Raw genomic sequence first — 25730 nt, forward strand, 5'->3', positions numbered from 1 at the left:
TATTTGAGATTGAGAACAGGAAGCTATCAATTATTGTGCTGATAAGGGACCCGATCATGATTTGGTCTTTAACGATAAAGGTACATTTAAATCATAATCAACAACCAAATATAAAGTCCACGAATATAAACCTCCAGAGGTATTGGATTTCTATAGCAGATTCCTGGCAATGAAACAAATTCATGAGCTTTTACTTTTCTTTGTTTCCCTTCAGTAATTTAATTTTAGATTATAATTGAATACAGTGGCTTATGCACATGAGCACAGCAGTTTTTAATTCATGGAGAGAACAAATTCCTCCCGTTTATTTCAGGGCAAAGCTCTAGACTTTCGAGATGACATCTTAAACTCTAGCTCGAAATGAATACATATTATGAAGAATTATACATATTTCTTTGAAAAGCAAAAATAAAAAAAGTTAAATGGAACTGAACAGAGAATATTAATGATGAAGGTAAATGAAACTGATTAAACCCAGATTTTGTCATAGAGGAGTTTGCAATGCAATGAATAATTGCATATACTGCTATATGGATATGCTGTTAGGGATTCCCCTTCCAGTAATATCCATCTTCTCCGGTCCGCTCTTCTCCTTGGAGGGAGCCCTTGTCTTGGATGTATCAGGATACAAAAGCTTGTAGGGAATCTTGGCATATCCCCACCTGTTCATTAGGTTATATTGTTTATTCCTTTCCATTATATTTGTCTCTATTTGTTGAAGTTTTGCTCGGAACTCTTGAAACTTTTTCGTAACTTCTTCTTTCTCTTCCCACTCATTTTTTGGTGGCCTTTGACCCAAGTATACCTCATCAGACGTGTGGCGTGAGAGAAGGTCCATCACTGCTATAACAAATGACATTTGAAACTTCTCAGGCAACATCTCGACAATGAACTTATCAGGATTTTGCGTCAGCTCATCCCATTCTTTTGTCCCTGGCTTTGGAATGAACTTCCTCAATAGCATGGGACGGTTCGGAGGCCAACCGGCATATGCATATTGCCCGAAGTTCACTGCAGCATGCAAACCTGAAGTAATCCATATGATAGTTGTTAGAGCCTTTACGAGGTCTTCACTTGCTGTAAGATCATACCACCCTTCTTTTTGATCACCATGGCCTACATCTCTAATTTCGGACCACCATTCTTTGATTTCCTCGTCTTTCTTGAAAGCATGATCGTCTTTATAGAAAATTTTGCAATATTTTCTGACCCATGTCTCAATGGCATCCCATATCTCAGTTCCATCTTTAGCATAGGGATAGTCTTCTAAAACGAGCTTCACCCCAGCGGGAAAAGTCACCTTTTCATCCGGAGCCTTATCTGTTGGTGGATTCTCGTCTAATTCTACCACATTCTCGTCTATTTCTTCCAGACTTTCGTCTCTCTCTACCAGATCGCCATCTTTGTCTATTTTCTCCGGTTTCTTTTCTGCTGGCTTCTCCTTTATTTCCGAGACATTTTTATCTCTGACACTCTCTCCTGTTTTTTTGGCCATACCTCTGAAAAGTTATTGTCATAGTTAAATCGAGTGAAATGAGTTTTACCAATTGCCACATTGATCAATAATGAAAAACAAATAACACAAGCACTTTTCAAAAGATGAAATAATTTCTTTTGGTAAATCCTGTAGATCAAATCATTACTCTTGGAACGTTAATGTCTATAACAATTTGTCACCCTTGTTTAATTGATAGTAATTTCAGCGCCATCTATCCCTACATATATACTTGCCAATTACCAAATGAAGCAATAGAAGTTTGATTCATGAATTACCTTTTCTCAAGATCTTTGGGAAGGGCTTGGTCTTCAAATCTCCATTGTTTATACAAGTGAGAAGACAATTGCATGGAAAATTCACCTGTAAAAAGGGTTGTCTCTAAAATTCCACCTGCATTGAGGAAGACGCCTCGAGCCATTGCATTTATATGCAAGGTGTCTTTGAAATGAGGATCTAATAGCCGATGAATTGGATGCATCACGCTCAACTGTCTTCTAGTGGCAATAATGAATGGCTCAATTACAGCATGAGTATGCAACCTTGTTTGGAAAATAGACAAAAATAAAGTAAAACATCAGGCTTCAAACTGTTGTAATGATTGAAAGTTCAAACTTCTATTCTTAAGAAATACTAGAAATTTCAACTGATCCCAAGTAAAATTTACGGTCAAGTAGGACCTATCTTGATTATATATGGTAAAGAAATTAATTACTACTTGCCAATGGCTAACTAACTGGTGGTAAGCTGCATCGTTTGCTGCAACGAAAAATTTTGCAAGCTCCCATAATATTTCATCATCGGGAGAAAAAACCATGTTGCTCTTGGGGTCAGGCAAGCCAAGTTCTATTGCTATTGGCTCTAATGTGTCCATCGTTGAGCCCGCTTCTAGTACTGTTCTAGTTGCATAAGCGCAAACACCCTTTCCATTTATCATGTTTAGAAATGGCAGGAGGTAGTCATAGTGCTCCAAGATGTATGCCTTACCTTCACCCATTGCCTGCCAAATATAGCATATATTTAGGAAGTTAACATAAAAAAAAACCAGGTAGATCTTATATAATTATAAGGAAATCTCTACAATCTGCATTCAACTATATGCTATATACGCTATCTTGAAAAAACTTGTTCTCTGTTTACCTTTTTAACATCAGTATCATTCAGTAACTTATCAGGCAACTGATTTGGTTCACTTAGAGTTGAGAATTCCTGCAAGGTTTTTAAAAGTTGGAGATGACAAAGTATTCCAGGGCTAAAATATTACTACTACTAATCTATACGAAACCTTATTTTGGGGGGAAGAGTGGAGGCGCCGGATTCGAACTGGATTGGTTCCTGCAAGCATTTGGCGTCCAAATTCTTTATCCTCACCCCATGCAAATTTTTCCTCTGACAACAACAGGCAGGACGAAGAATATCATCAGTCAATAATTAGAATGTCCAACTCCAACCTGGAGATGCAGTTATACTAAGATCAAATTCAATGGCTACCTAACCTGCTATAAGTGAAGGTAATTGTGAGTTCAAAAGGTTTCTTTTGGTTGAAGTATCAACAACTTCGTTAAAAATTTCCTTTGGTACCAACTTTTCCAGCTTCTGCTTGACCGAACCATCCATTTCTTTTACTTCTTTGTCTGAGAAAATGTCTAATATGGCATCAAATGGATCTAAACTGCCGGTATCTTGATGGGATGATGATTTTGGGTTTCTTCTAAAGAAATCTACGATAGACTGAAGAATCCTAAAATCTCCAGTTGAAAATGCACCCCTGGGAACAAAGAAATGTACAATTTTCCTAATGAGGTCAGGACATTCTTGATGCCACCTGTTTGGGTGATCTGTCTTTGGGCTAAGAAATCGCTGAAGAGCATCAACGAAGTTATTTCTGAGTTCTTCTTGTTTCCCTGGGCTCAATTGCTCATCAGGTGGAACATAAGTTTGAAAGCAGCTGGCTGGCCGAGACTCGGCTGAATGGTCTGTATAAAACAAATACAACAAAAGCCAAAGAAGAAATTAAAAAAAAAAAAAAAAAGAAGAAACTTTTGTCATAGTTTCTCAACTCTTCAACTTAAAAAAAAAAAAAAAAAGTTAACACGAAATAATTAAAATGGATTATATCTTGCTATACTATATATACCATTCTTGCAAGGGGGGCGGCCTGTTTTTAACCTTCGTGGATATGGATAGTCAGCAGAACCTCCCAAAACCGGCCGACCGTACTCTCGGCCATTGTCAGGATCCCCAAGATCATTATAGTAATCATATTGATACACTCGATCCCATGATTTCCTCTCACCTTTCGAACCTCCTCTCAGTTTCTGAAGTTCTTTCTGTCTCAATTCTTTTAAGCCGGAAGGTGTTTCGCTTGGAAGATATAACTGTCAGGAAGGCAACGATACATAAACAACTGATTGCTTAAGTTAATATCAAAATTACCGTTCGTACTAATTGGTTTCGTAAAAAATTATAGTACTAACTAAATTTTCTTTAGAATTGTAAATGTTGTGAACGGTGCGAAGAATTGATTTTATAGGCAGGAAAAAAAAAAACAAGAAACAATTAAAGAAGATATATATGTTAACATACTTGGTTTGTGAAGAAAACCCGTTTGACTCCGGTCTTGTGGAGGGGGTACACCCAGGAACCACAGTAAAAACGGAACTCCCGCTTGTCAGTATAAGGAATACTGTACTTAAGAGTGGCGGATTTGAGGAAGAACTTATGCTTGTCTCTGTTCTCTATAACAAAAGCCCCTGGAGATCCGAACCCTCGATCCACCTCGAACTTCAATTCAAATTTGACTATTCTCGTTGGCAGCTTCATCTTCCCCTCCATGATTGGAAGCTTTTCTCTTTCTAACACTTTCCCCTGGATTAGGTATGCGTTGTCACTTTCTGATCCTTTCATAGTGCCTGAAGAAGATTAATGGTTGTAATTAAGTGTTAACTTATCAATTTAATTATTAGAGTATACCATAAAATCCTCATCTCATATCTTTCCTTTAAAACATATTTGATAATTTGTTGCATGGATAAATTTAACTTACTTTGATCCACTTTATGGCTGCTGTAAATCCGAATAGCAACTGATCGTCCAGCGGCACAGAGAGAGAACCAAGGGCTGTGATTAATCTCAAAAATTCCCTTGATAATGTCTTTTTTAGGGTCAGGGCGATGGCAACATGTTTGCAGTACTCCACAGCAACAACCCACATTTTCTTTCATATTTATTTTCTCCTGTGAAAATCACCACCGGTGGTTTCAGTTTAAGAAAATAGTACTATATATATGGATATAAGAAAGGAAGGAGAGCCAGGTAGCTTGCTGTTGCTAGCGCGGGAATGTTCTTAGCTTTCGTTATCTGCTTTGGAATCTAATACATTGCCTGCCCATGAGTTTTCTTGTTCGGCACTTCTGACACATTCCCACCTTCGTGATTTCTGCTTGCTTTCCTTAACCATTAAAAATGTAGTAATTGATATGATGTTGCTAATGGCGGAATCAGCATAAAATTGAACTAAACTCCTGCAAGTAAAAATTGAATTTAAAACTTAAAAAATTGAATCTAAAACTTAAAATTTTCAAAACTTCCTTCCTGAGTAAAAATATGGAATCTTTTTGGATTAATATAATAGATAATTTTTACATAAATTGTATCGAGAGTTTTTGTAATTGTTTAATGACCACTAATTAAATTTACACTAACATTTTCGATTTGATTTTTCTTTTACATGTTATACTATTAATTTATGGGATGAAATTTACTAACTTATCAAAATTTATCATCATTTTTAATTGCAAATTACAAAAAATCAATATTTTAATTAATTCAATTGTCTCAACATAAATTTTTTTAAGTGATTTTACATTCAAATTTTAATAATGATTATTTTTTCAAAATTTTAAAACAAAACAAATAAAAAAAAATTTACTTAAAAACTCTACATAAAATTAAAACTTTTTTCAGGTTTATTTTCTAAAAAAACACATTTGTGAAAAATATTGTAAGAGGGCATTTAGTTCAAAAATTTTTAAATTTTAAGAGAAAAAGTGATTTTAGAGTAAAATGATATTGAAAAGTTATATATTATTCTTGAGTTTTGTTAACTGAATGTAAGATTTTTGTATTTAATTAGAAGAATGTAAGATTATTTAATAAAATTTTTTATTATATTATTTTTTATAATATTTAATAACAAGTGATATTCATAATACGTTTATTTAATATTTTTATTTAATTATTTAAGTAAAATTAGTTTAAGTTTTGTTGTGCATATAATATATATAATAATAAATTTTATATGTAATAAATAAAATTTTATCATAACATAATTTTTTTTCATATTTTTAACAAACATTGTGTTTTTAATTTTAAAAATATTGCCTTCATTAGAACTAAAGAATTTTTAAAAATTAAAATTTTTCATATTTTCAACAAATAGCCTCTTTTTTATTTTAAAAACATTTTTATTAAATTTTGTAAAATAATTTTTAAAAAATATTTTTAACAAAAATTATGTTTTTTATCTTTAAATCTTAAAATTAAATAAAAAATATATAAAAGTATTATATTTATAAAGTAAGTAAGATTGTTTATATAATTTAAAAATGTAATAAAAGGAGGATAAATGGGGCAAAAATTATATTTTTCTCATAAATCTAAAAAATTTTTAAGGAGAAAAGAGTTTTTTTTTTTTAATATAAGATTCTCGGTCAGAGAAAAAAATGTTGAACTAAATAAAAAAATCAAATAACAAAAAATTAATTTTTTTTAAAATTAAAATCTGCGAATTGAACAGCGCTAAAGGTTTTTTTTTTTTTTTCCTAATTTTTTTTTAATTAAAAGGGAAACGTGATGTTAGGTACAGCAGGGAACCCGGTTTGCAAAAAAGGCTCCGATTAACCGAACCAAATTGCTGACATCAAAAGCATCTCTAAACGGCCCACTGAACTGAACCTCCTTTCAATTTCTCTCTCTGTTCCCCAAAAAATGGCGATTTCAGCACTCCAAAAGCTCACCTCCCAAATACACCGTCTCCCAGCACTATCCTCTCACATCCTCACCCGATCCTCCGCCACCTTGTCCTCCTTCAAAAAAGTTGCCGACCAGATCGTCAAGCTCTTCGCCATCGACCCAGAATGCCAGAAGCGTGAATTAGGGGGTTTTGCGGGCCAGATTACTTTGTGCCTTTACTAACAGCGAGATGATCGACCCGGCCTCTCACCGACTATAGGTTAGTTCTGTGGGTTGACTATGATAGAAGAAGGATTGAAGGTGTTGGAACTGTATGAGCCCTTCTGGAGGGAAATTGCTAGAAATTTTGATTGAAATGAATGTGACATTATTCATCAAATATTAAAGATTAGGTAGGTTGATAGCTGTTCTAGAGCTGTAGCAAATGAAGAACAGCATGATTGTTTCTTTTGAAGGTGTCTGATTTGTTAATTCGAGGCATCAGAGATGTTTGGTGGAGATTCATTTGCTTGAAAACTTTTCTGGTACGTTATTCCTAAATGTTTAATTTGTGATCTTTAATTACTCAGCAAGCGTAGTTTATATTAACTGAATATAGTTGGTGTAATTTTACGTAGTGCAATGTATTATGAGCAAAGGGAGTGTTCATGTTTAGTGACCTCATGCATGGTATGAATTGGAGAAGTATAGCATCAGACTACGGAGATTATGACTTTTCTGGCTAGTGACAGAAATTGCATCATCATTTCACTTGATTGGAATACGGGATGGTTTACTGCCTCAAACAGTTGACCTGATCTTTGATCTCAATTAAGCCTTGCCGCATTGGCTTAAGTGACAAAAGTATAGGGCAGAGCTGCATTACGTCTAAATGGTTCAAAATATAGGTTACAAACAGAAGAAATTCCTAATATAAGTTGAATTACTCAGGTATTTCAAGTCAGTGGCCATCTTTTAGATGCACTTTAATGCTGGTAAAGAGTTGAAAGGTTGGGAATTTTATTGTTTCTATTCCTGCCAGTGCTTTTCCTTTTGTTATTATTCAAAACTGAAGATTTGGCTTTTGATATATGGGTGAATAAGATGAGAAGAATTTGGTTCAGGCTTTGGACTGTTAATCCTAACAGGAATTTCTATTTCCTAGTAAAAGTGGATTCTTTTTTACTCTAACAAGTTAGTGGTGCATTAGATAGAAATTTATTTTGAGGTCCACTAGGTTAAATGTCTGTAGTTTGTTTAATGTCAGTCTTTTTTTCTTACCTTTTGAAATGTTGATCCTAACTTTGTTCTCAAATTAGACTTAGGTTTTCAAAGTATATCTCAAGATATGCTCCTAACGTTTTTTTACCCAAAGTAGGTCTCCTTGACATGCCTTATATCATGTAATGTAATCTTCAATATTGTTACAATTTAGTCTGTTAATTTGGACTTCAAGATATGGTTTAATCTTATGTTAGATAAGAATAGTGGAGGAAAAAGAAAATGTTTTTATCAGGTAAGATGGCTAGGATGTTCCTCAATTAACAACTTGGTCGATGCATTTTGTGGGCAATAATGCCTTTCAACTAGTCTGGTTTGCCATCACTTTTGCTTGTTTAGCACAGTTGTAAGATTTTCAATGGTGCCCCTAGCATTTTGGGCCAAAAAAAAAAGGAAGAAAATGTTAGCTATACTCCAAATTTCAGGATGGAGAACCTAATGACAACAGTATACACTTGGATGCTCAATATACCTTGGTTCTAGAAAGCTTTGTTACATAGTGAAATTGCTGAAATCCACTTATGTTACCCAATATAACTCATCCTTATTATGTAAATAAATTCAGCTATTTTCTTGATCATATAGATCGTTGGCTGCATGACGTCTTCTCCTAATGAGTTTCCCCTTGTGCTAAATTCTAGTGTTGTCTTGGCATGTTAATCCTCTGTCATGTTAAAGTCTGCAGGAACATAGATTTAGCACCAGAAGCTCCACACATACAATCATTGTCCTTAGGTGATTTACTCGTTGTTCAAAAATATGGGTTAATGCTGGTTTAATGCTGAATCATCTTAGCAATTCAAGTTGTAGAAGAGTTTTAGTATGGCTTTTTTTTTTTTTTAATATTGTTCAACAAATTTCTTTGCCCCCAGAAAATTGGCTGCAACATTGGTGTTATTAGTGTCATTTTTGTTATTTTTTGGTATGCAGATTAGTGGATCGAATTTGATTTAAAAAAATTCAACCTGTGTTATCGACCTTGTTTAAACCACTGTGGATGTATATTTTCACACATTGTTCATGCCTTGACAGTGTTACAAGTAATGCGGCATTGGTCAATTCTCCATGGTCAAATTATTCTGTTTTTTGAGTTTTGACTTTTCTGGTGGACTGCCTTGATTGAGGCCAATAAATATTTTGATGGTAGAAAAAGAAGTTTCAAGGTTTTTTTTTGTGATGATTGGGTCATAAAAATATATTTAAGGAAATGATATTTTGGAGGAAAATAGATAGAAAGAAATAAAAATAAGAATATACACCATTGATGAAGTTTTAGCTTTTAATTTTCACCAAACGAAATTAAAAGATTATAACATATACTTTTAAGTGTATAATTAAAAAAAATTAAAAATAATGTACGTGACAGTCTTTTGAACTCGAAGTTAAAAAACTTGATCGATTGTATACAGAAAATAAATTCAAATTCGACGGAGTATAGAAAATAAAATCAAATATTTTTTTAATTGTGTGCTGGATCGGATCATGTTTCCGAAAGCTCGAGTCTAGGTGTAAATTTGGGCCTTTAGGGCCTATAGGTTGTTTCCAAAGCTCCTAATCCATGATTAAGTCTAAAACGTCGAGAAACCCTAACCCTAATTTACTATCCTTCTATTTAGTTTTTCTTTCCACCCTACATTTCTCCATATGTCGTCTTCTGCAGCTTGTGTTTCTCTATTCAGGGTGGAACACAGTTTTTGTAATTCGAAGTGTTTTTCTTTTATGCCTCTTTTTTAAAAACGAAATCTGGGAGGAATGGTAAAGCAAGTCAGCTTCTTGGTTGGGTGTAGATGGAAACGAACGACCCACTCGATCAAATACTTGAAATATACTTGCGACATGTAAACTCAGCCAGTATCACTCACCTGAATCTCATCATTGTTTCTTGATTTTCAGGCCCTTTTCCTACTGGCATATTCTCTTTCTCTTCATCCCTGGTACGTCTCTTTTTGCCTCTCCCTTCGTTTCATTTTTTTTGTTATTTGAAAAGTAATCTTTGGCAAACGCACTCTGTCCCAAAGCTGTTGTAAAAGACATATTTGTTTTGAGGCAATTTCTTCGTTTGCTATATCATCAATTTAATTGATTTCTAATATACTCGTCCAGTAGATCCCTCTTCGGTGATCTTTTTGGGCACATGGTTGGAATACATTTTCCGATTTTTCCTTCGACCAAATAAATTGCATTTTTGCTTTTTGTAAAGAGATTTCAACTTGAATTCTCAAGACTTATTATTATTATTTTTTTGGGTATGTTTTTCTTAAAATCCTGACTTGAATCAAGACCGGATAGTAATTTCTGATAAAGCTGGAGGGAAATATATTCTCATATTTCTAGATAGAAAATGGGAACTTCGAGATCTTGTCTAATAATGCTAGAAAAATTTCAGGTAAAAAAATGTCGAGACCTAATACCCACGTAAAAGACGAATCAATCTTTCAAGTTCTAAGCATTATTGCTTCATATTATCAACATTCTCTTGCGAATTCTGTCTTGCAATTTGAAAAGCCTCAAATATTTATAAATCAACTGTTGTTTTGTACTATAAATATAAATCAAGACGATGTAATCCAATTATTCATTCCTCATCTTTCTTGAGACAAATCTCTTATCTTCAAAAAAATGAAAAAAAAAAAAAAAGAGTTTTAAACACAGCGCTTAGAGTTAGCTTTTCGTATTTCACAAAAAATACATTGTTTTAGTAAAGAAAAAAGTTTGAAAAAAAAAAAAAAAGGGAGGCGGGTTGACTTGAATCAGAATCAAGCCGGATCCATCCAAGTCCAATTTGAATTGGTTTTTGGATCAAATTCTATAATTATTGAGATGCATGACTCGTTTCTATATTTTACAATTTGGCTATTTTATTTTTGTATATAATTTATTTTATTTACTTCAAAAAGTAAAGAATAATAAAAAATAAGAAAAATTAAATTATTGTTTGACTAAATTGAATTAGGAAAGAAACTAAGAAAGAATGAGTGAGGGCAAAATTCTATTTGTTCTAAGGTATGCTTATATAAAATCATTTCAATAGATATGAATATAAATCATGAATAAAATTTTGTTAATACAAAATTTTCGCTTTTGACATATATTATAGTGATGATTTTCTTTCATAATTATGTTGCTATCATTAAAAGAGTTTGATAACATCAAAATGAATATGTTTTCTTATACAACAAATATTAATATGCGTTAAATTATACAATAAAATATAAATGAAGGGGGGGTTAACATATTAATTAATTACTGAAAAATTAGATAATCAAAATTATAATTTTATGCCAACGGTAATTCTCCAAGTGTCCAGCATCGTAACCTCGTTTCATCAACTTTTAACTTCCAAAACATACCAAAACAGAAACTAACTGTTTAATTCTTAAAATAATCAAAATTAGCATCTAACTACAAATATACCAAATTTAATCCGAATATGTTAGGAAAGTACACTAATTTTAGGCCTAAATCAATGAGTTTTAAATTAGAAAACGCCTTTCGCAGGCACAAAAAAGAGAAAAAAAATTCTCAAAACAAGAGCCGCTCGTATTGTTAAAAACCATTTGATTTCATTAACCCTTTTTTTAGCGGTGCATGCTTAAAAACCCTTCTCTTTCTCCACCTTTTGCTCAACTAAACAGATGTAAACAACAATCACCGCTTATTCTCCTTTTTGTTCATATCATTCTTTGACAACCAGAACCACTTAATCCCTTTGAATTTTCCTTTACCCTTCCCATCTGTCATTCCAATCATCTTTTTGTACTAAATAGTTTTTTAAACATTGTTCCCGCTTTCCGTAGCTCTGGGGTTTTTTTTTTTTTTTTATTGAGATCGAGCTTGTTTAACTTTCAAGCAAGTTGTTTTTTAGTTAGGGTTTATTTATATTCACTGTTTGATGGAAGGAATGGATCCAGCAGAGCTTCGCCGGGTGTTTCAAATGTTTGATAAGAATGGAGATGGCAAGATCACAAAGAAAGAGCTTAACGACTCGCTAGCGAACTTGGGAATCTTTATTGCTGATAAAGAATTAACCCAAATGATCGAAAAGATTGATGTGAATGGAGATGGTTATGTGGATATTGATGAATTTGGTGCATTGTATCAAACGATAATGAATGAGAGGGACGAGGAGGAGGACATGAAGGAAGCATTTAACGTCTTCGACCAAAATGGAGATGGGTTCATCACGGTTGAGGAGTTGAGGTCGGTTTTGTCATCTTTGGGGCTGAAGCAAGGAAGAACTATAGAGGATTGCAAGATGATGATAAAGAAGGTGGATGTGGATGGCGATGGAATGGTCAATTTCAAGGAGTTCAAGCAGATGATGAAAGGTGGTGGCTTTGCTGCCTTGAGTTCAAGTTAACATATATATAGAGTCAAAAGAAACGTTATAGGATAATGAAAAAAAAATGAATTTGCAATGTTTTCTATCCAAATTGTTATTAGTTTAATTAATTTCTAATTTGGTCATGAATTATTGTTCAGTTTGTCTAGGTGGAAATGGGGTTTAATTCTTCCTTTACGATTCATATATTCATGATTTTGATGCACTAATTTGTAGTACTTGAGCTTTGAAATTAAAATATTTGGAAGATATTTGTTTTGCACTGGAGACATGTATTAGTAGCCCATTATTGAGGTTTAGGCTTCTCGTTCATCAACTCCTAGCATCATATGTGGCAGATTTTTGCCATTAATGTTTGTGTATATATATCGTCTGTATGCCTCCTCTAATTCCTATTTGAACACTTCAATAAATGCAAATCAAGGGTTTCTCTTTTCTTTTTTCTGTCAACGTGTTAAGTTTTTTTTTTTTTTTTTTAATAAGTGTCAATTTGCTAAGTTAATTGAGATATAAAAGATATGTTTAGTATATAAAATTATAATGTAATATGATAAGATGATATTATGAATATGATTAAATTAAATAATATTATCTTATTTTATATTTGATGTATGTAAGGATTAGAATATGTTAATTTATTTATTTGTCAAAATTATCATTATTCAAAGTTTATATAATTTAAAATATTAATATAATTTTTAAAAATATAATAAAACATATAAATTTAATCTCATAAATTAAATATAATTCTTTTCATTTTAAGGGAATTGAATCATCCTATATCAAGAGGATGATTAATCATCTATAATTAAAAGAATAATTAATCCTTTTTATAATACTATCTCTTTTTTTAAATATAAATTAAATATAATATAAAATAATTATTATCTTATCTTATTTGTTATCTTATGTATAAAATATGATCAAATAATCTTAAGATTTATGGAAATCTTGATTAAAACTCAAAAGTCAAATATAATGAAATATTATTTTTAAAACATCGTATAAATTCGTTTGTAGAATTTAAAAATCTACCTATTAATGTATAAAATGATTTTTTAATGATGTTAAAATTTGAGAATATCAATATTTTCGTTTACAATATATGATCTAGTGAAACAAACGGGCCGAAACGTGCGTGCAGGCCTGTAACAAATTGTTTCACTGCTTATAAAGGCGAACCCAGAAGCTGAGCCGAGACTGAGAGAGAGTGAAGAAGACAGAAACCCAGAAAGATACAGAAATGACGGGGAGGGTTGTAGGTTCAGATTCAATGGGTCTGCGTAAATATCATAGGCTCAAGTTTCTTTGCTCTAATTCATTCATTTCCATTCTCAATAACACCCTTCACATAACCGGGTATCTCTCTCCGTATTTGTTCTTGTAATGGGATTTATATATATATTTTTTTGGTTATGACATTTTAGAGTTTCTCAGCTGGTATCATTTTCTTAGTCACCAAATGGGTGTTCTTTTCTTGGTGCCAGTGTGATTGGTTTTGAGTGGAAACGTGTTAATTCATTGAAGAAAATCCACTTCTTTTATCATATAGAAGCTTGGTTTTTGGCAATCTGGGATGCTCTGAACATGCAATAAGTCAGCTTTGGGACTGTTATTAAATGGGTTGCTTTTATCTTGATTGAAGTTACAGTTTGAGTTCATAAAACTTAATGTAATATTGATGGATTCCTAGACCTTCTGCTTGCTTTTGAAATAACATCTTTTAGGAATTTGAGGTCCTTTTCTTGTAAAACTTTAACAATTGTAACTTGGGGCCGCTGTTTGTTTTTGATCCAACTAAGAACCCTTTGACTTTGGTTTAATTTTAAACCTTATTAACTTTTGCTCCTCTGTTTCATAGAATCGGGGAAGTATTCATGATTTGCAATTATTTGTATATGTTTTTAAATCTGAAATTTTTGTTAGGAAAAAAAAAAAAGACAAATCTTTAAAGAATTTGAATGAGGATTTGCTAACGATTCAGTAGTTTGGCTAATGTTATATGCAAGGCTTTTGGTCGACAGCAGGCTTTTGCCCCAATCTATGACAAAAAGAGGTTTCTGCTCGAGAGGCGTGTATGGATTCATTCAGCTCCATTTCATGCTTCTGAAAAAAATGTTGGGACACTCAACCATTCTGAGAAAGTTGTTGTTGATTATGCTTGTAGTGGTAACGGTAAGGTGAAGAGGAAGAAATTGAAGGGTAAACAAGCTGTAGTAAGGTGGTTAAAATTCGTCAGGTGGAAGAAGAAGAAAGAGTATGAGAGAATGACAGCTGAAGAAAAAATTCTTTACAAACTTAGAAAGGTAAGCTCCCAGTTTTTCTACAAAATGCTTACATATTGATAAGGGGAATTCAAGCCAGCGCTCTTTCTCTTTCTCTCTCTCATGAGTGATTTTGAAGTTGGGATGTTTCTCTAGATAGTCATTTATAAGCTAGTAGCTATTCTTCTCTTTCTTAACTCTTTTTTAATGTGCATTTCCTCCATTTGTTCTTCAGGCTCGAAAGAAAGAAGAAAGACTTGTTACAGCTTTAAATAAGATTGAGCCTGCAGAATCATGAGAAACAACCCATGATCCAGAAATATTGACTCCAGAAGAGCACTTTTTCTTTCTGAAGATGGGCCTCAAGTGCAAAAATTATGTGCCAGTTGGAAGACGAGGAATTTACCATGGAGTAATTTTGAACATGCACCTTCACTGGAAGAAACATCAGACTTTAAAGGTGTTGGTTAAGACATTCTCACCAGAGGCAGTCAAGGAGATCGCAGCTGAGCTTGCAAGATTGCAGGTGGAATTGTGCTTGACATTCATGAAGATGATTCAATAATCACGTACTGAGGGCAGAATTATTCTCAACCACCTACACAGATTTTTGTCACCCAGGGTCACTCTTTCTAGATAGAAGGTCTTTCTTCTCTCCTTATCTTTTCTTGGTTTGTTTTTCATCCTAATATTGAAAATCTAAAGAATGGAATTGAGAATTTCAGTTTACTGAGCCCTTTACCATATGGCATACTAAGTGGAAACATTTCCTGAACATGACAAAATCTTTTATTTTCTCCCATAAAGAATACATATGGGAATGGTTCCTGGTCATTTCTTTTTCTTTTTGGCCAGGGTTCTTGGTCAGTTCACACAACCGGATATTGAAGTCATTTAGGTATAGAAGCATTGAATGGAAATGAACCAGTTACATTTAATTTTCTCAAATAAGGAAACTTTAATTTTGGGAACTGCAGAAATAAGTTTTACACTGAGCATAAAATGCCACTGGTCAAAAAATACTTGCAAAATTACTGGCAACATACTGCTATTATCTCTGGTTGACGGTATACTTACCAATATTGCATTAGCATATATTTTCATTAACTCATGGTTGACTAGCCTAGGTCACTTTAAACTGATTTCTATATCTCAGAAAAGTTTTAAGTTGTTTCTTGTTTGAGATTATTTTAATTGGTCACGTATGACTCTCACCCAAGCCTTGAGAATGTTCTCTTAATACAGATCAAGCATGTTACTATTTAAGCTCCCATTTGGTAGATTGTCGGATAGAGAGCTTGAATGTCTTTGATGTTCATACTTAATTATCTAAATTTGCTTTCACATCATTTTCTTTCCATACCTGTTGTACAGGCTCTGGATAAACCCAAATATAGGGATGGCCTTCGAGCTGTTAGGAAGTATATCCCAAAGCTTGATCGGGACCTTGAGTTATATGCTCAAGCTGCTCAAGCTGAAAATAGACCTGATCCTATGCAACATGTGCAAAAACACTGATAATTGCAATGAGGATTCTAGGAAGATTTGAAGCATGCACTTTGAAGGTTAAAGAAATTGAAAGAAATTTTGGATAAGAGCAAGGAACTTTCTGAAAATGAATCCACTACAGATTCGCTTATGGTTCAGATTGTGAGGATTTGTCAGATATTTTTGAGACTGAATCTAGCACTGAGAAAGAGGAGAGGGAATAGTGGCCGCTTTATTTGGATGAATTTGACAAATTTCCAGTAGAAAGTGATGGGGAACCTGAAGATTTTGACGAGCTCCTGTGTAAAATCTCAATGGTCTCAAAAGTTCCCACACCATCGGAGAAAGATGTTAGCTCACTGACGAGGTAGATATTTCTACGTGCTGCCTCACTCTTAAAGAAAAAGAGGAGATAGGAGGGAACATAATTAATGTAATTCTTAAAATAGCTGTTGTAGATGTTTGTTTACTCGGCTTCCCATGTTGAGAGGGTTGATTGCATAGAGTCCTTAATGCATTGGGAGGATGCAGTACTTTTATGGGAATCATCATATTGATGCTTGACTTGAGTTTTTGGTAACTTGGCTGTCGAGAATCATCAGAGTGCAGTACATTTTTCTAGAACAAAATGTGTAAAGCATGTCAAATTGCTTACCTAAGGTTGCTCATTTCAAATTCTTACCGGATGATGACCGAATAGATAAAATAGTATTACAGACTACCGAGGAGTCTTAAATCCTCTCAAGAACAAAGCTAAATAACATGATCATGCAGAAATTTAATTCCATTCACTCTTAATAACAAGAGTGTCGATACAAACTTGATTAAATGCCATATAATGCCCTCTAAATGTTCAAATTTGGCTTCATTTTAATATCCCAATAACCAATGATTTGGTCAATTCACAAGCCAATTTCAATGTTGAGGCTCTATTTCCTATTCCATAACACAGAGACAAATCTATTAATCTCTTTACCTAAATGAAACAAATTAATGAGCAGGGTTCTCTCAAGTCTTGACACTTAGCATAAAGATTTGTCTAACATAGCAGTAAATTTGTTAAAGATTTGGATTTTGTTGTCTAAGGAATAAGGAATAAGAATTATGTTTTTGTCATTATTGTTGTTGTTATTATTATTTTTTTTTAATTTGGGAAAGCCATCAATACTATATGTTAATAAAAAAATGATGTTCACCGTGGTTGGCTTACTTTGCAAAGGGCAATCTCAAACAAAGGTTATAAAATCTCCAAAAGTAGGATGAAACTTCGTGAATTTTGACCTCAATGAAAGCAACATTTTTAAGACCTTCGATTCCATTGTCCTAGCATTTTTTTCAACTGATCATAGTCATGTCAGCCAATGATGACATTTCATGGGTTTAGTAGCAGGTCTCTCTGGCTGCTAACCTGTATCTTCAGACAGGGTTGCTCCTAGTACTGGCAAAAAAAGGTTTTATTCTTCTAGGCCTATAGCCTTACCCGCTTTTTTGTTGCCAAAAATCAACCCAATGTGAGAGAGAGAATCATGGAGCTTCCATTTCATCTAACAAGAATACTTTAAGGTTCATTGCACAAATTTAAATGTTTATAAGATTGACTACAACAAAACGATTCTAAAGAATTCTATACATGATTAAAAGCTTCCAAGAAACCAAATATACAAATCTGACCATAAATAAAGTCAAGATGAATGCGAAGGCTATCTACGGTGTGAAAATCTCTGCCTTTCAGCTTCAAGCTTCCTAACGTCGTCGACAATAACTTGAATTTTTGAAGATAGCTCTTCTGTTTCCTCCTCAACATTATTCATAAAAGTGAACAACTTTTCTCGATAAGCTGAACATAATTGCTCCTGGCGTGCTAGCTCCATTGTGAGCTCTTCAATTTTCTTGTCCTTATCACCCTAAAAACATGAACAAATCACTCATTTGCTGCAGCAACAGTGATCGAAAATGGAAAAGACACTATTGAATGGCCATTATGCAAATCTATTGATATTTAACAATCACCATGCAAGTAATTAGTTTGGCTTACAACAGAAGCACAGAAAAGTTCCCTAGAACTTTTACCAGCAAACAATCATCCTTCAGCATATCAGACAAACGCACCTCAATAAGTTTCTAAAGGAAGCTAATACTTATGACAATGCGAAGTGCATATACAGTCGTACACTCAGCACACACATACTTTTCCAGAAGCTATTGCATGACATCAACCATCCTAGCCCAACACAAAGTAGCATGTATTTTCATTTGATACACGATTTTATAATTAGAAAGCTTCCAGGGACATTTCAATGACAAACAATTCAAAGGAACAAAAGCACAAGTTATAACACCACAAGTTGGCACCATTAAAAACATCATCCATCGCCAGCTTTAATCAATGGGTACACAACACAAATAGTTCATATCTTAGCAATCAAATTTAAGCAGGAATTAAGTTCAATTCATTAAGGAAAATGGGGACCCAAATTTCAATCATGGTCATTAATCCCAATGAAGGAAATTTTCACCTACTACACAACATATTCTACAATTTTAAATTATCTACAAAAAAAATCTCCCATATATAATATTAATAACATAAGCTGAAATTGGCCATGTCAAACAATTAGACATAAAGCCAAAAACATGAAATCTAGAAAGAGGAACATTCTACTTAATAAGTAAAGAAAGTAAAAACAGCAAAAATAAAGGAAGAAACTCAATGATCTCAACATCTGTTTATATAAGAGCAAAGTTCAAGACATTTAAACTCTATCATATATATATATATATATATATCAATTTAAACTAATTTTATTATATAAGACTTGATAGAAATTCACCGTGGTACTGAATCCATTGGCTGTGACAATAAGAGGATGATTATGCTCCTTTTCAAATCTTGTTACAACCCATTTTCCAGTCTTTTCCATCTTAACCAAAATAGTAGCTTTGCAACCTTCTCGTGCACTAGGACGTGGCTTTTTCTCTGGTCCCAATGTGCCCTTATGATTAGGAGAGAAACCCTGTTTGTTACATCCTAGACGACGAGCAAGAGTTCTCCCATCTATCCCTGAACGACGGCGCTGCATAATTCGCACCACAAATCCTACCCGTCTAGCATACTCTGTGTAGAATTTCCTAGCATCATCTTCAGATTCAAATTCCATACCCACATATGGTTCTAAGATTTCGCTTCCTTCTGTTTCAGCTGTTTTTTCTTTAACTGAGCTGTCTACTATCCCAACATCCTCGTCCAAATCCACTATTTCCAAAAAACAATTGAATCAGACCTAATGTCATATTTGTTTTCTCTTTCTATGTCAAAAAATATGACAAGTTCATAGACTTAAAAAGAGAAAAAAAAAAGTATTATGCCTTTCATGCTATGCAAATCATAAATTTTATTTCCAATAGTCATACAAACTGTGAGACAAGCACATTAAATTCGAGTGACCACTAGTAGGGATGGATTAAAATTCAAAGATGAAAAGGACTCATAACAAGAAAGTTTTAAGTAAAAGTGCTGAAAGGTACAAAATTACATGAACAATAAAAAAGATAAAACTTGCTATAATTATATGATAGAAAAAAAAAAAAGGAAATGCACAAGATCATAGATCCTACTACTTTCATTCAGGCTAAGACTAAATAAAGGAAATAAACTAATGAACCCAAGCTGGACGCTTAAAATCCAATTCCTTAGCTAAAAGCATCACAGCCTGCCTTCAAAATAAAAAAATACAACCATGGAAACTTGACGACAACAAGACCATTATTTGGAATGCCATTACTTAGACAGTTGTTCCACCGAGAGTTTGCAATATGATTTGTGAAGGGACAATATGATTGACTGAGGTAACTGTTGAATTTAATCATTCTAGATGAACTGAACAACAGAATAGCAAATGCTGCACAGATACGAACATGAATAACGGAATTGAGACGATACCTTAACCAAAATGATATATTCATAAAAAAAGAGGCCCGAAGACGACAAATGCAGCACAAATTGCTAAATAAATTCCATAGAAGTAGCTAGTCAATCTTAATTGGAAATCAATATATCCAGAATCTTATATAAAACCCTTTCCTTCTTCCTTCCACCATCCAGCTACTACAACATACCAATTTTCATAGCTTAAATACTCCAAAATTACAAATTTTTTCCCAATAGTTTCTGTCAACAAAAACCCTAAAATTCTTAAACCAAAGAAATATCATGCATTAATTTTACCTATATCTGGAACAGAAACACAGATGAGAAGGTTGTGTTAAGAGTAATTTAGAGTAAATCATTGGAGGTAATTTAGGTTGGTATTTAAAAAATAATAAAAATAACAAGTAATAAAGATTATCGAAGCGTGAAAATTATAGAGGGAAAAACTTACTGAATCAAGAGCTTTGAGAGACATTCAAAGATAATTTGAGAGGCGACTGATTCTCTGATCCGATGCAGAAAGGAATACAAGGCTGAATATGAAATGATGGATTTCACCGTTGGATCAAAACGTAGATTGCCCAAACAATGAGTTTCTGGGCTTATCTCCCGTGTAAATGCTCGCACTCAATTCGTTGCCCCAGGCAGGGCACTTCTTACTTTGACAGCCCAATGACTTCGCTTCAAAATTTTAATATATTTTTTTATATCTGTGTATAATTTGGTCACCATTTTTTTTTTTCATAAAATTATTGTTCTCGGTAAAGGACGATCAATGATAATTAATTTTATATTATATTTAATTTATATTTAAAAAGAGTAATAAAATGTAAGAAGAGTTAGTTATTTTTTTTATGAGATGATTCAATATTTTTAAAATAAAAAAATATTTTTAATTTATGAAATTAAATTTATATATTTTATTATATTTTTAAAAATTATATTAATAATTTAAAATATATAAATTTTAAAAATTAATAATTTTAATTAATAAATAAAATATCTTATCTTAATCGTTAAGGTCATTTTTTATATATATGATTATTGATAGAATAAGATAATAATTATTTTATATCATATTTGATTTATATCTAAAAAAATGATAGAGATTGTAAGGAGTATTAATATATTCTTGGTATAAGATTATTCAATCATCTTCAAGTAAAAAAAAATATTTTTAATCCATGAGATTAAACATTCATATTCAATTATATGTTAAAAATTATATAAATTTAAAAAAAAATAATTTTAACAAATAAGTAAATTATCCTATCTAAATCCTTGTATATATTAAACATAAAATAAAATGATATTATTTAATTTAATCTTATTTATAAAATTATTTTATTTTATCTTATCATGATCTTGTATATCACAAATGACCAACACATTAAGTATAAAATATGATAATATTATTTAATTTAATTCTATTTATAATATTATCTTATCTTATATTATTTTTAATCTTATACACCAAATATACTAGAATATGTCAAACAAATTTTATATTTTAATTAGTTAATATGAGATTTTATTAATTTAAATTTTATATAATTTTATTTTGGGTTAATATCATGATTAATCTTAAATTATAATAAAATATTTAATATGATATTTAAATTTTAAAAATATCTAATATGATATTTAAATTATAAATTTAATAATTAATGTGATACTTAAAAATTATTTGATCATCATTTGTTTTAGATTGATACATTAAAAGTGAGTATTATATTAGTTAATATATTCTTAATTTATATATTATATTAAAATTTTAAAATTAAAATATTACATTAATTATTTTATTATAATTTAAGAGCTGTTCATGATATTAATTATTTTATATTAAATATATAATTATTATTTAAAAATAAATTAAAAAATTAAATGATAAAATTTTATTTTGCTAATAATATTTTACTGTAAAAACAAGACCCAAAATAAATAAAGAAATAAAGAAAGCAGCCAATTTTACTGCAGAGAGCAAAATCTCCAGGCTTACGAATTCAGAAAGGTGCCGAGTCCCGAATACCTTGCTCCGCACCGAAGCCGATCCTCTCGTCAACTTGATTCTCCCTTTTGTACTATCACTTCAAAACCTCTTCTTTAAAAGTTTAAACCCAAAATTCTCCTCTTCGTACTACGCCGTGTCCTGCGCTGCCCTGGATTCCAACTTGGGTCTTCAATCCAGTAAGCACTTTCTGTTTTTTCTTAAATTTAATCAACCTAATAAAAACCTGAAAATCAAGCAGTTTCATTAAGCATTGATAATTTTTTTTTTTACAGTGGATGAAAATCCTTCCACTGAAGAAGCAGAAACTGAAACATTACAAAATTCAAACGGAGAAGAGTTAGTTACTGTGGAAGGAACTTCCGATAAGGAACCGTATGTCGGAATGGAATTCGAGTCGGAAGAAGCAGCTAAAGTGTTCTACGATGCGTACGCCACACGTGTGGGATTCATCATGCGTGTGGATGCGTTTCGCCGCTCAATGCGTGACGGCAAAGTGGTTTGGCGTCGACTGGTATGTAATAAAGAAGGGTTTCGAAAGCTAAGGCCTCGAAGGAGTGAAAATAGGAAGCCCAGAGCGATTACGAGAGAAGGGTGTAAAGCAATGATTGTGGTGAAGAAAGAAAAAACAGGGAAATGGGTGGTGACGCGGTTTGTTAAGGAACATAATCATCAGCTGGTTCCCATTCCTACCGATGGTCGTAGGAGCATGATTTTATCTCAAACGCCGGTAAGTTTCTTACTTTGCCTTAAACAGAGTGAAATTGAACTATTATTGGTGAATGCAAATTTATTGTTGTTTTTTGCGGCGTTTAAGGTTTGCAAAGCCTTAAATGGGGTTTACGTCTCAATTCCAGAATCAGTGAAGGTTGTGTGAAGATTAATTACAGAAACTGGGAAAATAGGATTGTTGAAATGTGACTCCATGCCTTAAAATCTAGGAGTCTGACTCTTCTTAGGCCTTTGAAATTGGGTCAATTTGAGTGTGGTTGGCATAGGGAGAAACTCTCACAGGATAAGGCTCATTAAGGTGAATCTGTAGGTCGATTAGGGAATAGTCAGAACTCATTTAAGTGAAGCTTTCAGAAATTAGCTGTAGTTTCATAGATCATTAAGATTTTCAACATTAGAACTAGCTTACAAGGACTTAAAGATATTGTTCCAATTTCAAGAACAAGAAATAATTTTAAAACAGTGGAGGACGGAGGTGGAAATCTGGAACTAGATATTCCTTAAAATGGTAGCTATTTGGCTGAAAAGTATCTGCGACCACTGATTTATAAGTTATATTGTGTTTCTTGAAAATTATATTCTTAATTAATATATGGATGGTTAGGAATGAGACTTGGTAGTTAAATTGGAGCTTCAAGTTCTGTGACCACATGCAGTCCATAAGCCTCCATTGATCAATGGGCTGATTGTGGAAGATTTTACTGTTGAACAACTTGCTTGATACTGGAATACCTTAACTTGTTGAATTGTGTGCCAGATTCATTTATCTGAACCTGACCTTGAGGTGTTCCTCATAGCTTGAAGCCCCTTGTTACGTTCATAAAATTCTCTCTCTGCTAGGTGTTTCCTCAATGCAAACAGAAAGAGCTGGAAATTTAGCTTCAATAGCTTCTGAGTCTTAACATGCAAAACCTGTACATAGTCTGATTAACTTGAATTGCTTGACTGGTATGCTAATTTTCTTGCTGATTGAGCAATTATGGGTTCATTTCAAAAATCCGTGTGCCTGTGTGTACTCCAGCTGGAGCTTTAGACCTGGAAATGGTCACAACAATCTCTTTTTTTATTTATTTCCAATTTTAAGAAGTTCTTTTGGCCTTTGATAGCCTTAAATATATTTTGTCTATCGACAAAATTAACCTTGCTGCTCTCTTTTCTCATCTCTCTGTCATACACACAAACGCATGCACATTCTAGGATGAGAAAGATGTAAAGATTCGAGAATTGACAGCAGAGTTACAACGGGAACGAAAGCGCTCTGCAGCATTTCAAGAGCAGCTTGATATGGTATTAAGACAAATGGAGGAGCATTCCAATCACCTATCAAGGAACATTGATGATATTGTTCAGAGTATGAGGGAAATTGAGCAAAAGGAGTGGCACTGTAGAGGTAATAGTGCTAAGAAACTGTAAAATTTCTTTAACATGCTATTTCCTCTCCAAAGAGTGGCTTGTAATCTTAGGTTCTTTTTGTTCTTTTTCCTTCATTCTGCATATTAATCATAGGCTGAGGACTTGAGGTGAATCACCATCTACTTGTAAGAAAATGAACGATTGAAATTAGTGCTATGTTTAATGTACAAACTCTAGTTCTCTTCTCTTTTACTGGGTATATATACTCCTTCCTTTTAATTGACTTGAAGTGAAATTAAGTTCACGTGCCCTCATTAGTTATTCAAATCACTTAAGTATTTAACTTGTAAAAAACACGTACTAACAATGAAGGGACTGAAATCCCATGGAAGAGAATGAGTAATAACATTGAAAGCTAACATTGATTTTCTATCCATTGCAGATGATACGGTTAATTTTCGAGTGACAAATTTTTAGATTCGCCAAATGCGTACAACGATGACTTTAGAAAAAGAAAGCATCGATTTACTTCTTGAAACACTTTCACTGCCAATTTTTCATTTTTCTAGGAGTTTGGGGGTCTGCAATTTGAATGAAGGTTTTATTTTTTTAATAAAATTTGAAGTTTATTTGAGTGTTATCCGTTTTTCCTTGAATCACCTATCACCTCCATCTTTGTAATAGGTTTTATCCTTGGTCCTCGAATATTTTTAGTTCTTTTTATTTCATTTTAATATTTATTTATTGTGCTATAAAAGAATTGAAAAAAGAAAAATTTAGTTGGGGCAATCTAGGAGCATGTATTGCTTGTTATCATAAAACTACGACTGAAAAATATCCTAATAAACACTTAAATTTTACTAAAAAATGATAATAAATTCTGCAAATTTTATTGCATGGAACTAAAGTTATAAAATTTTATTTTATTATTACGAGAACATTAATGTTATGAAATATTTCATATTTCATTAAAACTCTTGCCCTTCATTGTTATTTCAGTAACTTTCTCGTAGACTGAGCAAAATCTTTCAGATTCCTACAACAGTAAGATTAGAGACAACTATGCAAGTAAGCATGCATATATTTTATAGGTAGAAAAAGAAAAAATCATGCTACAAATAAACACATTGAAACAAAAATAAACGGAGAAAAGCGACATTATCACTTAGATACAGTGTAAGCGTATGCTGAATTAAAGCTTAGAGTTAGAAATGGGGTGCGTTCTGCCATGAAAAATTAAGATGACAAGAACTGTGATGTTGTCATAGGCACAAAACTTCTCCTCCTAAATAAAAGAGGGCAAACTCAACATCATATTTATGTTTTCCTTTTTTTTTTTTTTGTTGGAGAAAATGAAGTTGCACATTAAAAGTAAATAGCAAAATGAAAAAGAAGAAAAATCTAGGATTTGAAACCTTGAACGAAGTTAAGTTTTCTAAGAGAACAATGTGGTTTAAGGAAAAGACGAAATGAAGGAATTACCTCAATGTTTATCAATATGAGAATGACATGCTAGGAGAAGAATGAGAGGTTTCTTGATCATGTAGCCTTGTTCAAGAAGAAAGTATACAAATCTCTCATGCCAAGCCTAAAAAATACTAATAATTAAGGACATCGGGATTTCATTTCCCTCTTTTTTACAAAAGCCTTGAGAGAGAGAGAGAGAGTTCAAAGCTTTCAATGCTAGAATCCTTAAAAAAAAAAAAAAAGTATTTTGTCCTTTTCTTTCACAACCAGCAAAACCAAATAGCTATATGGGTGGGTTCTGTGTAGCTCATGTAGGCCCAATTGTAGCATAAGATACAAATGAAATAACTTCCTAGTTTTGACCATCAATTGTTATTTATCATAACCTCCACAAGGAAGATAATTGATCAAGAAAA

At 32.7% G+C, this 25730-nt stretch overlaps 3 protein-coding genes, 1 long non-coding RNA gene and 2 pseudogenes across 9 annotated transcripts; 4 read left to right on the plus strand and 2 right to left on the minus strand.

The window, feature by feature from the left end:
- Nucleotides 1-214: 214 nt before the first annotated feature.
- LOC111314451 (linoleate 9S-lipoxygenase 6-like) lies at nt 215-4843 on the minus strand. Of its 2 annotated transcripts, none has more exons than XM_089752529.1 (9): nt 4542-4843; nt 4082-4407; nt 3633-3873; nt 2992-3471; nt 2781-2884; nt 2636-2704; nt 2233-2495; nt 1774-2037; nt 215-1499 (listed from the first exon to the last, which is right to left on the minus strand). In XM_089752529.1, the coding sequence occupies exons 1-9, from the start codon at nt 4717-4719 to the stop codon at nt 527-529; spliced, it is 2898 nt and encodes a 965-aa protein (XP_089608655.1). In that variant the 5' UTR covers nt 4720-4843; the 3' UTR covers nt 215-526. The 2 variants fall into 2 exon arrangements, with proteins under 2 accessions (XP_089608655.1, XP_089608654.1); XM_089752528.1 differs by having other exon boundaries at nt 2218-2495.
- A 1586-nt stretch (nt 4844-6429) lies between these two features.
- LOC149512173 (uncharacterized) lies at nt 6430-7725 on the plus strand. The gene is made up of 2 exons (XR_016332625.1): nt 6430-6993; nt 7087-7725. It is a non-coding gene; the product is annotated as an uncharacterized LOC149512173 (long non-coding RNA).
- A 1362-nt stretch (nt 7726-9087) lies between these two features.
- On the plus strand, nt 9088-12333 carry LOC111313498 (calmodulin-like protein 3 pseudogene; annotated as a pseudogene). The gene is made up of 2 exons (XR_016332624.1): nt 9088-9663; nt 11629-12333. The product of XR_016332624.1 is annotated as a calmodulin-like protein 3 pseudogene (transcript).
- Nucleotides 12334-13221: 888 nt separating this feature from the next.
- Nucleotides 13222-16403, plus strand: LOC111313499 (putative CRM domain-containing protein At3g25440, chloroplastic; annotated as a pseudogene). The gene is made up of 5 exons (XR_016332628.1): nt 13222-13430; nt 14081-14146; nt 14239-14377; nt 14571-14978; nt 15710-16403. The product of XR_016332628.1 is annotated as a putative CRM domain-containing protein At3g25440, chloroplastic (transcript).
- Nucleotides 16404-17335: 932 nt separating this feature from the next.
- LOC111313500 (Far-red impaired responsive (FAR1) family protein) lies at nt 17336-20385 on the minus strand. Of its 3 annotated transcripts, none has more exons than XM_022914189.2 (3): nt 20203-20385; nt 18655-19076; nt 17336-17727 (listed from the first exon to the last, which is right to left on the minus strand). In XM_022914189.2, coding segments are annotated over exons 1-3 (627 nt in total). In that variant the 5' UTR covers nt 20204-20385; the 3' UTR covers nt 17336-17523. The 3 variants fall into 3 exon arrangements, with proteins under 3 accessions (XP_022769924.2, XP_089608797.1, XP_089608798.1); XM_089752671.1 differs by lacking the exon at nt 20203-20385 and adding an exon at nt 20049-20190; XM_089752672.1 differs by lacking the exon at nt 20203-20385 and adding an exon at nt 19764-19996.
- On the plus strand, nt 20340-24092 carry LOC111314452 (uncharacterized). The gene is made up of 4 exons (XM_022915830.2): nt 20340-20395; nt 21685-21941; nt 22038-22492; nt 23692-24092. The coding sequence occupies exons 1-4, from the start codon at nt 20340-20342 to the stop codon at nt 23905-23907; spliced, it is 984 nt and encodes a 327-aa protein (XP_022771565.2). The 3' UTR covers nt 23908-24092.
- Nucleotides 24093-25730: the final 1638 nt, after the last annotated feature.

Source organism: Durio zibethinus, chromosome 23, assembly GCF_047325235.1.
Source record: "Durio zibethinus cultivar Kanyao isolate XHJ-2024 chromosome 23, ASM4732523v1, whole genome shotgun sequence".
In the NCBI taxonomy this organism is placed as follows: Eukaryota; Viridiplantae; Streptophyta; class Magnoliopsida; order Malvales; family Malvaceae; genus Durio; species Durio zibethinus.